Here is a 13,753-nt window from a genome sequence, read left to right on the forward strand (position 1 = left end):
TTCAAAGATTTACTTTTTTTTTTTCTAATGTGGATAGGATTTCTAAGCCTGTAGAATAATCACTTATTTGATTCAGTTACCTAAGCATATATTTTATACTTGGCATATGTTAGAAAATCACACTGCTTAAAGTCAGGCATAATTAGGCTGTTCCCTAAACTTTTATTGGTGCTTAGGTGAGCAAAATTACATTTGTATTACTATTGTTTAGGCTCATTACAGCCATGCTCTGAGGCAAGGAACTCTGGTGTTATCTGTGTATGAGAACAGAACTATGATTTCTCCCTGAGATGCCCACCGCTCTCCTCTGAGTAGACAGTGGTGGTCTTTCTCTTATGATATAAGTCTTACTGACCTGGAATATTTCTAGCCCTAAATAGTTGATATTTAACAGGAGTATACTTTGGGGTGAAACCACGGTTTACATTGGAAGTTAATATCAGAAAGAATCTATGAAACTAGTTGTTGTGTTTTTTCCTAAGGTTATTGTCTCCTATGAGGTCTGTCAGTTTCCATGGAGAAAATTTCTCCTTGGAAGAAGAGCATGTCTTGAGTAGCTGAGTGCCTTTTCTCTCTTAGGTACAAAACATCATGTTACTCTCATTATTGTTACAAAGTCTATATTCAAACTTGTAACCTTAATTATATAATCCAAGAGTTAGCAAACTTTGTCTGTAAAAGGCCAGATCGTAAATATTTTCAGCCTTACAGGCCACATGTTCTCTGTTGAAACCATTCAGTTTTGCCATTGTTGCACGAAAGTAGCTGTAGACATCAGAGAATAAATGTGTTCCAATAAAACTTTATTTATGGACATGGAAATTTGAACTTCATATAATTTTCATGTGTAATGAAATATTTTTCTTTTGATTATTTCCAATCATTTAAAAATGTAAAAAACACTCCTACCTGTCAGATCATATAAAAACAGCCAGTAGGTTGGATTTGACACTGGGGCCAGAGTTTTTGACCCTTGGTATATTATATAGGGTTCCAAAACATTCATTTTATTTAATAAATATGTATGCTGAATTCCACCGTTATGATCCTAAAGTGTTTATCATTAAAAAATTAGACCAAACTATTCCATTTTTAAAACAAAAAGTAGATACAGGTGAATATTATATTAGGACATGGTGTTGGTGACAATGTTTAAGATGAATTTGGCTTTGAAAAGATTTTTGATAGTCATAAATGCTGTGTTTTGGGAACATGTCATTTGAATTATAGCTGAGCAGATGGAATTTGTCCTTAACTGGCTTTTCTTCCACTTTTTGTTTATTGTCTGTTTTTACAGCTGAGGGTCTTCAAGTTAGCCAAATCCTGGCCAACTTTAAACACACTGATTAAGATAATTGGCCATTCTGTTGGGGCCCTTGGAAACCTGACTGTGGTCTTGGGCATTGTGGTCTTCATTTTCTCAGTAGTTGGCATGCAGCTTTTTGGCTCTCAATTCAGTTATAAAAAGAGTAATTCGGAAGAACCCCGACGCTGGCACATGGGGGATTTCTACCACTCCTTTCTGGTGGTATTCCGCATCCTGTGTGGGGAATGGATCGAAAACATGTGGGAATGTATGCAAGAAGCTGATCGATACCTGTGCGTTATTGTCTTTCTGCTGATCATGGTGATGGGAAAACTCGTGGTGAGTGTCTTAGTTTTGTTGTTGTTGCTGTAGTTAATACATGAACTAAAAAATGCATTATCTTCTTTTGCAGCACTTCACTAGTGAAAATTGTTATTCTAAATATGGAACTATAAATTTATTGTATATAAAAATCTGCATTTGAATTTGGTTTGAGGGAACTACAGTAAACATGAAACAAAACCTTATCACGTAGTACTCATGAAGACTAATGCCCCAATGTCTATTCTACGCTAGGTAATTATTCAAAAACCATTGATTTGCTGATTTGCTGAGGTAGGGGTTTTTGACTGAATTTGGTCAGTAAAATGTAAAGAGATGTCCCCTGAGGAAGGTTTCTTGTTCTTTAAAAGAAGATGATGATGGAGGAGAAGGAGGAGAAGGGATAAGGGGGGAAAAATGGTCCTTTTTACCTCCTCTGGGCCTTTTATGACTGTGGTTCCTGGTAGAACTGCAGCCATTATGGGACCATTAGAAGAACCAAACTAAGACGAAGTCAACACTGAAGAACATAGAGGGAAGGTGGAACAAACCTATCGTCAGGTCATAATTGGTCCCCTGTTTTAGTGTCAATCATCTTGTCATGTTACATTTTCTTATTGTGTAAGCTGTGCTAAGTCTGTTACTTGCAGCTGGAAATGTGGATATTTATGGAGAGGCTAACTAGGCGTACACCAGTGAGGGTGTGAGGAGACAGGAGACAGACAGGGATACCTGAGCACAAGATCTTCAGAATCAAGTTGGGGCTATAATGCAAATCTATCCATACATAATAGCTTTATCCTAAGTACCTTATAAGTGTTGTTGATAGACAGTAAGAGATACAAGAGATCAGAAGATCAGATATCACCCAAGGGAGTGGAAAGGGAGCACTAGGAAGACACGGTACTTGAGAAGGGCACTTAAGTAGCAAAGAGGACTTAGCAAATAGAGGCTCTCTGTACTCCTTAACTTCAGTTTTTCTTCAGTCTTATCTTGATGTCTCTAAACTTCCTCAGTCTTCTGTCCTCTTTATTTATTTTATAGATGAACTTTCTTGGAAGACAGAAGGACAGAGAACTCTTATTTGACTTTGTTTTGGGTCTTGGGGAAAAGTTCTGGAAACCTACTTATTCTTTCCTTTGCTAATTTTTTTTTTAATAGTGGAGGTACAATTGAACCCAGGACCTTGTGCATGCTAAGCATACACTCTACCACTGAGCTATAACCCACCCCTCTCCTTTGCCCCTTCCCAGGTACTCAACCTCTTCATTGCCTTGCTGCTAAATTCCTTCAGCAATGAGGAGAGAGATGGCCACTTGGAAGGAGAGGCCAGGAAAACCAAAGTACAGTTAGCCCTGGATAGGTTCCGCTGGGCTTTTTGTTTTGTGATACATACTCTTGAGCATTTTTGTCGCAAGCAGTACAGGAGGCAGCATTTACCAAAGCAAAAAGAGGTGACAGGAGGCCTTGCTGCAGAGAACAAAGACGTCATTCCCCTGGTTACAGAGATTAAAAGGGGCCCAGAGACCCAGGAGGAGTTTGGGGTACTGACTTATGCACCAAAGACCTTGAGTATCGGACATGATCGGACTTGGTTGGCCCCACTTGCAGAGGAAGAAGATAATGCTGAATCTCCTGATGAAGATAAGACACAGTGTGTCACACAACCTGAGGCTGGAAAACAGGTATGAAGGTTCACACGTAGACTTAGATGTTGTCTAAAGCTAGAGTTGCCATGGGGCACCGGGTTGACTGCCCTGTTCTGAGCACTGTGCAGAGATGATAAGGGTATAAAATGTACCCTTAGTTTGTTGAGTGGCTGCCCCTCAAGACCAGTATACACATCCCAGGGCTGGTTCTAATCATGGTCGTGCACATGTGGTACAGATGGGAGGTGTCAGAGAGATTCAGAGGGGAGCAAGATCAGAGTGGGCTGGGGCAACAGGGGAAACAAGTGCCTTTGGTTGAGCCCTGAAAGAAGAAATATAGAGTTTGAATTGGCTGAAAGGTGAGGAAAGGGAATGTGGAAGGTTAAAAGAGTAGCATAGCAAAAGAGACAGTGGTGGGAAAAAAACTTAGAGTCTCTGCAGGGACCAGTGAGGGGCTCATGGGTGAGAAGTGGTGAGAGATGAGGGCTGTCAGGGAGTGGCAGGTGATGGATGTCCTAAATGGACACCTACAGACTTCATTCTGGATGCAGCAGGGCTGTTTGTATATTCCTGAGGTTTCCATAATGGTTGTAACATACTGCATTCCCACCCACCAGCAATGTACAGGAGTTCCATTACTCCATATCCTTGCCAATGTTTGATGTCATCAAACATTATGTTTTAAATCCCTTTTAAAATTTTAACCACTGTAATAGGTTTGTAGTGGTACCCCACTGTGGTTTTAATTTTTATTTCAATGACAAATAGTGATATTGCATAATATCTTCATTGGTGATATATCTATTGCTCACTTTTATTGAGGGATTTGTTTTCTTATTGAGTTGTAAGAGTTTATTACATATTCTGAATATGTGTAAGTCCTTATTCTGATATGTATATTGCATATATTTTCTGTCTGTAGTTCACCTTTAATTTTCTTAATGGTATCTTTCAATGAGCAGAAATTTTCAATTTTGATGAAATATAATTTATCAGTATTACCACTATGGTTCATGTGTTTTGTTTCCATTCCAAAAAGTATTTAAAAAACCTAAAGTTTCAAATGTTTTCTTTGAGGATTTTATAGGCTTAATTCTGAGGTTCAAGTCCATAATGCATTCCAGTTTAATTTTTATAAATGGTATGAGTTGAGTCATTTTTTCCCTGTATATATATTTAGTAATTCTAGTACATTATATTGAAAAGACTATTCTTATCCCAATGAATCAACTTATTATCTTTGTTAAAAATCAATTGTATGTACAAAAACTACTAGAATTAATCAAAGAATTCAGCAAGGTTGCAGGTTACAAGATTAACGTTCAAAAATCAGCTGCATTTCTTTACACTAATGATGAATCAACAAAGAATTGAAAAGAAAGTAAAGAAACAATCCCCTTTAAAATAGCACCCAACATAATAAAATACCTAGGAATAAATCTACCCAAGGAGGTGAAAGACTTAAATACGGAGAACTATAAAACATTGATGAAGGAAATTAAAGAAGACTTTAAAAAATGGAAAGATATCCCATGCTCCTGGATTGGAAGAATCAATATTGTTAAAATGGTCATATTTAATGCCCAAGGTAATCTACAAACTTAATGCAATCCCTATCAAATTACCCAGGACATATTTCACAGAACTAGAACAAATCATAATAAAATTTATATGGAATCACAAAAGACCTAGAATTGCCAAAACATTACTGCAGAAAAAGAAAGAGGCTGGAGGAATAACCCTCTGAGACTTCAAATACTACATAGCTACAGTAATCAAAACAGCATGATATTGGTACAAAAACAGACATATGGACCAGTGGAACAGAATAGAGAGCCCAGAAATGAACCCACAAGCTTTTGGTCAACTAATCTTTGACAAAGGAGGCGAGAATATACAATGAAATAAAGACAGTCTCTTCAGCAAATGGTGTTGAGAAAACTGGACAGCAGCATGTAAATCAATGAAGCTAGAACATTCCCTTACACCATACACAAAAATAAACTCAAAATGGATCAGACTTAAACATAAGACAAGATACAATAAACCTTCTAGAAGAAAACATAGGCAAAACATTATCTCACATACATCTCAAAAATGTTCTTCTAGGGCAGTGTACCCAAGCAATAGAAATAAAAGCAAGAATAAACAAATGGGACCTAATTAAACTTACAAGCTTTTGCACAGCAAAGGAAACCATAAGCAAAACAAAACGACAGCCTATGGAATGGGAGAAAATATTTGCAAAAGATGAAACTGACAAAGGCTTGATCTCCAGAATATATAAGCAGCTCACATGACTTAATAAGAAAAAAACAGACAAGCCAATCCCAAAATGGGCAGAAGACCTAAACAAGCAATTCTGCAGTGAAGACCTACAAATGACCAACAGGCACGTGAAAAAATGCTCAGTATCACTAATTATCAGAGAAATGCAAATCAAAACTACAATGAGGTATCACCTCACACCAGTCAGAATGGCCATCATTCAAAAGTCCACAAATGACAAATGCTGGAGAGGCTGTGGAGAAAAGGGAACCTTCCTACATTGCTGGTGGAAATGCAGTTTGGTGCATCCACCGTGGAAAACAGTATGGAGATTCCTCAAAAGACTAGGAATAGACTTACCATATGACCCAGTAATCCTACTCCTGGGCACATATCCAGAAGGAACTCTACTTCAAAAAGACACCTGCACCCCAGTGTTCATAGCAGCACTATTTACAATAGCCAAGACATGGAAACAGCCTAAATGTCCATCGACAGAGGAATGGATAAAGAAGTGGTATATTTATACAATGGAATACTATTCAGCCATAAAAATGACAACATAATGCCATTTGCAGCAACATGGATGTCCCTGGAGGATGTCATTCTAAGTGAAGTAAGCCAGAAGGAGGAAGAAAAATACCATATGAGATCGCTCATATGTGGAATCTGAAAGAAAGAGAGAAAGAAAGGAAGGAAGCAAGGAAGGAAGACAGGAAGGAAGGAAGACAGGAAGACAAAAGAAAAGAGAAGAAAAGAAAAGAAAAAGACAAATGAACATAAATACAACAGAGAAACAGAGTCATAGGCATAGAATATAAACTTGTGGTTGCCAGGGGATAGCGGGGTGGGAAGGGACAAATTGGAGTTTGAAATTTGTAGATACTGACAGGTATATATAGAATAGATGAACAAGATTATACTATATAGCACAGAGAAATAGATACAAGATCTTGTGGTAGCTCATGGTAAAAAAGTATGCGACAATGAATATATGTATGTTCACGTATAACTGAAAAATTGTGTTCTACACTGGAAATTGACACAACATTGTAAACTGACTATAACTCAATAAAATAAAATTAACAAATCAATTGTGTGTGTGTATATATAGATATATACCTTTTTATGAACTCTTAATTCTGTTTAATTGATCTGTGTATCTATTTTATAGCCATACTGCACTGTCTTTATTACTGTAGATTTATAATAATTTTTTAAAGCAAGTTACATAACTTCACTCTTTATCAGATTTATTTTGGCTATTGGGCTGTTGTAGTCCTTTGCATTTCCTTATGCATTTTACATTCAGCTTGCCAACTTTTCATAGGAAAGACTGCTGGGATTTTGTTTAGAATTGCATTGAATATATAGATCTTTTTGTAGATAATTGGCATCTTAACAATATTGTATGTTCCGATTCATGAACGTGTATAGTTCTCCACCTATGCAGATTTTCTTTGATTTCTCTTAACAATGTTTTGTAGTTTACAGTGTAGAAGTCTTGACGTATTTGGTTAAATTTACCCCTAAGTAGTTAATGTCTTTATGATATCTTAAATGGTAATTTTTAGAATTTCAATTACCAAATGTTCATAATTAGTTCACAGAAATGTAATTGGCTTTTGTATTTTGACCTTGTGTCCTGCAACCTTGGTGAACTGACTTGGTAATTCCAAAAGCTTTTTTTATAGATGCCTTAGAATTTTCTATGCATATAATTATTTCATCTTCAAAGATAATTTTACTTTTTAAAACAATTTTCTTTTTCCTTGCCTTATTACATTGGTTAGGGCCATCAGTTTAGTGTTGACTAGGAGTCATGAGAGTGTATATATTGCCTGGCTCCTGATCTTAGGTGGAAACATAAAGCCTTTCCCCATTAAGATCTTAGTTGAGGAAGTTCCCTTTATTCCTGGTTTGTTAGGAGGTTTTTTTTTTTTAAACCATTAATACATATTGAACTTTCTGAAATGCATTTCCTATATTTATTGGTATAATCATAGGGTTTTTTTTTCTCATTTATTTATTTTTAGTAGAATTGAGAGTTGGGGCAATCTTAATTTTTTTATGTATTTATATATGGTATATATATATATGGTCTGTCTATGTATATAGATAGTAAACCCATATAAATTATACATATAAATATAAATCAATAGAAAATAAATCGAAGGCTACACATAAATACAGAAAATGTAAATTACCAATAGGATATTCAGTCTCACTAATAGTTTCTTGTTTATTTTGAATGTTAAATCAACTGCGCTTTCCTTGGATTATCCCTACTCAGTTAAAGTATATTATCCTTTTATATATATTTGGATTCAGTTTATTAATATTTTGTTAATAATTTTGCATCTCTAGGTTTTTCCCTTGTAATGTGTCTGCCTGGATTTGGTATCAGGTTAATATGGACCTCATTAAATGAGTTGAGAAGTCTTCCTCCTCTTCTTTTTCTTTTTCCCCCAGCTTTATTGAGATATAACCACCATAGGACCTTGTGTACATTTAAAGTGTACAACACAATTTAGTACATATATCTATTACAATATGATTACCACTGTAGCAGCAGCATTAGTAACATCTCCATCATGTCACATAATTATCATTTCTTTCTTTGTGGTGAGAACATTTAAGGTTCACTATATTAGCAACTTCAAGTATATAATACAGTATTGTTTACAATAATCACAATGCTGTACGTTAGATTCCCTGACTTATTCATCTTTTAATTGGAAGTTTGTACTTTTAACTAGCATCTCCCCAATTCCTCCACTTTCCAGCCCCTGGTAACCATGATTCTACTCTCTGTTTTTCCAAATTCTGATATTTTAAGATTCCACATATAAATATCATAAAGTATTTATCTTTCTCAGTCTGACTTATTTCACTTGAACATAATGTCCTCAAGGTCCATCCAAATAATGTTACAAACTATAATTGAGATTTAATATTGTTTGGAAAATTCTCAGTTATTATTGTTTCAAATATTTGTTCTGTTCTTTTCTCTCTTCTCCTTCTGCTATTCCCATTATAAGTATATTATATCTTTGTAGTTTCCCTACAGGTCTTTGGTATTCAGTTCTGTTTTGTTCTGTGTTTTTTCTCTTTGCTTTTCAGTTTTAAAGGTTTCTATTGAGCTGGCCTTGAGTGCAAAGATTCTTTCCTCACCGGTGTCCACTCTACTAATAAGCCTGCTAATGGCATTCATTAGCTCTGTTAGAGTGTTTTTGATCTCTGGCATTTCTTTTTTATTCTTTCTGAGAATTTCTGTCTGTCTGTTTAAATTGCTTGTATATTCTTGCATGCTTACATTATCCAGTAGAGCCTTTAACATTTTAATCATAGTTATTTTAAATTCCTAAAGTGGTAATTCCAACATCTCTGCCATATTGAGTCTAGTTCTGAAGCTTTCTCTGCCTCTTCAAACTGCATTTTTTGCCTTTTGGTATGTTTTTAAATTTTTTCTTCATTGTCAGACTTGATGTACTGGATAGATGGAATGGCTGCAGATAGGCCTTTGGTAATGTATTGGTAAGGTGTGGGGAGAATGGAAGAGTTCTGTAGTCCTATGTTTAGGTTTCAGTCTTTTAGTCACTTGTGCTTCTGGACTGTGAACTCCACAGTGTTGCTCAGTACCCCCCTCCCACCCACCACCTTAGGTGGGACAGAATGGCTAGAGTGACCTGGAGTTGGATATTTCCCTCCCTCCATGTGGAAACCTAAAGCTGGCTGCAACTGGGTATTTCCATCACCCAGGTCAGGCCCTGATAAAACCCCAGCAGGTTAGGCACTAGTTAACTAGTTTCTTTGGAGGGCAGACCTTGTTAAGAACAGAACGCTCTCCCATTTTTTGAAGCGATTCCTTTTCTACTCCCCTTTTCAGAAGCACGAGGGGATTTTTCTCTGATATTCGCTGTGAGAACCTGGTAGAGCTCCAAGAAGTAAAACCCACAAAACTGTGGTGGCCTCCTGAGGGCTGGGTCCCCTGGAGCTTTTTTATCTCTTAGACTTGTGCATACTGAGCCACTGGCAATTTGTCAGTAATAGTTCAGGTTTCCCTATCCTGACACTGGTTCCCACAGCTGGTTTTGCTCTTGGGTTTCTGCTCCAGTAAGTTGTGATTCTCTGTACTTGCTTGTCTGTCTTTCCAGCTTGGGAGACAGCAGTTTGCCCTGGATCTCACTTCTCTTATGAATCTAAGATTTGTTGATTTTCCAGTTGTTCCAGCATTTACTTCTTAAGGTAGAGTGGAGACCTACATGTCTTCTTACATGTCAGACCAGAAACTGGAAGTCTCTATGGGAAGATTTTAAATTACAAATCCAATCTCTTTATTTGTTATATGGCTATTTAGATTTCCTATTTCTTCTTGAGTCTGTTTTGGTAGTTTTTGTATTTCTAGGAATATGTCCATTTCATTGAAATTATCTAATTTGTTGACATACAGTTATTCATAGTATTTCCTTAAAGTCTTCTTGATTCCTGTAAGGTTGATAGTAATATCCCTTCTTTCATTCCTGATTTTAGTAATTTGATCTTCTCTCATGGTCAGTTTTGTTAGTTTTGTCAACTTTTGTTGATCTTTTAGAATAATCAACTCTTGGTTTTGTTGATTTGGTCTATCTATTTTATTTTATTAATTTCTGCTCATGCTTTTTTCTACTTGCTTTGAGTTTAGTTTTCTCTTCCTTTTCCAGTGACTTAAGATAGAAGTTTAGGCTATTGATTTGAGATGTTTCTTTTATTAAATTATAGCTATTTATAGCTATAAATTTCCCTCTAGGCACTGTTAGCTGCATTCAACAAATTTTGGCATATTGTATTTTCATTTCCATTTATCTTAAAATCTTTTCTAATTTCTTTTGTGATTTATATGACCTGTTGTCTATTTAAGAATATTTTAATTTCCACATATTTGTGAATTCTTCAAATTTTTGTTGTTGTTGTTCATTTCTAATTTTAATTCATTGTGATCAGAGAACATACTCTGTACAATTTCAATCCTTTCAGATTTATTGAGGCTCCCTTATGGCCTAGCATGTTGTCTATATTGGAAGTATTTTATGTGCACTTGAGAAGAATGTGTATTCTGCTGTTTGGGGTTGAGTGTGAGTGAGGATACAGTAAGTTTCACCTCTCAATTATCTAGTGAATTTGGTACCCAAACCATATTGTTTTGGTTATATTACTTATGAGTAAGTTTTTTTTATCTGTTTTGTATAGCCGTTTTCCCAGAATTATTATATGTTCAGTTTTTCCGGGAGCATTTTTAAAAAGTAAAAAGAAAAAGATTAATAATGTCACAATTTTTATAACAAACAGAAAACCAAAAGGAATTTAAACTTGTTTCATCTCAAGTGAGATGTCCAGGAGGAATATTAATTCTATTCTGGGTTTCTCTGTCAGGCTTATGAACTACATCAGAAGAACAAGGAGTCCACCAGTCCAGGAGCTCAAAGTGTAGAAATTGATGTATTCTCTGAAGATGATCCTTATCTGTCAATACAGAATCCCCAAAAGGTAATTTCCCCAAGGTATTCCCAGACGAAACATGGCTCATCCATAACCTTCTCTAAGATAGTCACTATGGGAAAATATCAAGATTTGTGCAGAGCAAACTGCCAGAATTAGATGTTAAGTACAGCTCTAGGCCAGAGTTTCTCAGCCTCTCTACTGTGACATTTGGATAATTCCTTATTGTGGTGGACTATTCTGTGTGTTGAGAGTGACTAGTAGCACCTTGGCCTCTACCCACTAGATGCCCATAGTATCCCCCCCCCCAATTTTAAAAATTTTAAAAGTGTCTTTAAACATTGTCAGAATGTCTCCTGAAGGTCAAGATTCCTCCTGCAGGAAAACCACTGGTCTAGGCCTATTATTCTGGGAGTTGAGGTAGCTGATAATTTCAGTCTCAGTAAAGTGGCCTCCTCTTCTTCACCTGGCTTCTGTATTTAAGATTAGTGGATCAGAGGTAGGATTTGGATAGAAGGAAGTTGAGATCTTCATGTGCCTTGCCTTTCATCAGCCAAGCAAGAGCAGTTAGAGAATTCTCTCCTGAACTCAGGGCTGGTCAGAGCATTAGGAAAGGATCTAACAAGAGGGATGCTTTCTAGACAACCCTCATAAGCTAGTTTCATGCCTAAAAAGTCACAAAATGAAGTATTAGGTACTACCATGGTGAGGGAGGGTGTTGGTAAATGATTCCTCCTTTCCTTTGTTCTGCTGTACAGAAGTCTGATGATACCAGTGTCCTCTCAGAATGTAGCACCATTGATCCACAGGATCCTTTCAGGCAGATATCTGACATGGTTTCCAAGAAGGAACCAGAGAGATGTTTGCCCAAAGGTAAGTGGCAGTATTTCTACATTCAGTTAATGGAATATTTGGATGGTATTCTGTTATTCTTTGAAGCTGTATAGTTTTGATAGATACCTTCTTTCTACTTCTCCTGGAGACAAAAAAAAAAAAAAGAAAGAAAAAGAAAGGCCTCCCCTGGATTATCAGGTCCAGGCAAAAAGGATTTTAGGAAATTCTTGATTCAAGTGGGCTCAACTTATACAGCCCCAAAACCAGGGTAGAAACTCTAGAAATTTTCCCTGGAAAACCTACTGGCCAATATTGCTGCCACTTTTTGTAGTCCCCAGGACATCAATTGTCAGGATGTACTTGAGGTCACAGACCAGGAGAATTTGACCATAAGTCTGGGGTTGGCTGGAGTTCCTACCAGGCCCTCAACTCATCCCTCAAGATTTTTCTCTGGGAGAAGGGGTCCAAGATGGTGATGTAGGAAGACTCTGAGCTCACCTCCTCCCATGGACACACCAAATCTACACCTACATATAGATAAGTTCCTCCTGAAAAAGAAGTGTAGGCTGATTGAACAGCTATTACATATAGAAGGACCACATAGAAGCAGGGCGGAAATATGGAGACATGGTATCCATGGGAACACCACCCCCAGTGTAGTGATGTGCAACAGGAAGGGATATTACTAAGGGGCCTGAGTACTGGCTCCCACCTTAGGACACAGCAAAAGATGTCCTAAATGACATCTAGCCTATACTGGAAGGAAATCCATGTACTAACCCTAGAGCTTCTGCCAAATGGGCAGGGAACTGCTGGAGCCCTCTGTGGGGTCCGAGGTACCAGCAAGAGCCTTTGTTTGCTTCCCCCCAGAACTTCGCCCGGCCCTCACTCACTCCAGCTCTGTGTATGCCACCAGGGCAGCCTTGGGCTCAGCACTCCCCAGGGACTGCCCTTAGCCTAGGCCTGCCCAGCCTCAGCAGTCCCACCAAGGTGACCTCAGTGCTCCACAGAGACTGACCCCAGCTCAAGCCCACTCTAACCCTAGCTGCTCTGCCTATGTGGCCTTGGGTTGTAGTGCCCCAGGCATGCTCCAGCCCCAGTTGCCCTGCTAAAGCTGTTAGGCATAAGCAGTCTACACAGGGGACACACCCACACAAGTCCACTCCTTCAGGGCCAGGATAGGTAGCTGTTTCACCTAATTCATAGAAGCAAAAACTAAAAGTCAAACAAAATGAGGAGGCAGAAGAATATATTCCAAATGAAAGAACAAAATGAAACCCCAGAAAAAAAACCCTAAAGAAACAGAGGTAAGTAATTTCCCTGATAAAGAGTTCATAGATATGATCATAAGAATTCTCACCAAACTAGGGAGAAAGATGGAGAACTTAATTCCAGGAAGAACTTTAACAAAGACTTAGAAAATGTAGGAAAAATACACTAGAGGGAATTAACAATGGATTAGAGGACACAGAAGAACAAATTAGTGGTCTTGAAGACAGGGCAGTGGAAATCACTAATCAGAACAGCAGAAAGAAGAAAGAATTTTTAAAAATGTGAAGCGTTTAAGGGACCCCTGGGACAACATCAAACGTACTAACATTGGCATTATAGGGGCCTCAGAAGGAGAAGAAAGAGAAAAGGGACAGAAATGTCATGTGAAGAAATAATGGCCAAAAACTTCCCTAATCTAGGGAAGAAAACAGACATCCACGTCCAGGGAGCATAGTGATTCCTAAACAAGATGAACCCAAAGAGATCCACCTCAACACACATTATAATTAAAATGTCAAAAATTAAAGATAGAGAATCTTAAAAGCAGCTGGAGAAAAACAATCAGTCATATACAAGAGAACCTGGTACAATAAATTCAGACTAGCTTTACAGATGGTTATCCACT

At 37.4% G+C, this 13,753-nt stretch overlaps 1 protein-coding gene across 14 annotated transcripts in view; it reads left to right on the forward strand.

The window, feature by feature from the left end:
* Positions 1-13,753, forward strand: part of SCN11A (sodium voltage-gated channel alpha subunit 11) — a 122,922-nt gene that overhangs the window by 83,397 nt on the left and 25,772 nt on the right. For all 14 annotated transcript variants that reach the window (XM_074345186.1, XM_074345184.1, XM_074345185.1 and 11 more), the window contains 4 exons: positions 1,298-1,645; positions 2,881-3,312; positions 10,957-11,070; positions 11,781-11,895. In XM_074345186.1, the coding sequence (XP_074201287.1) occupies positions 1,298-1,645; positions 2,881-3,312; positions 10,957-11,070; positions 11,781-11,895 (1,009 nt within the window). The remainder of the gene's footprint in view (positions 1-1,297; positions 1,646-2,880; positions 3,313-10,956; positions 11,071-11,780; positions 11,896-13,753) is intronic.

This window comes from Camelus bactrianus, chromosome 17 (genome assembly GCF_048773025.1).
Source record: "Camelus bactrianus isolate YW-2024 breed Bactrian camel chromosome 17, ASM4877302v1, whole genome shotgun sequence".
In the NCBI taxonomy this organism is placed as follows: domain Eukaryota; kingdom Metazoa; phylum Chordata; class Mammalia; order Artiodactyla; family Camelidae; genus Camelus; species Camelus bactrianus.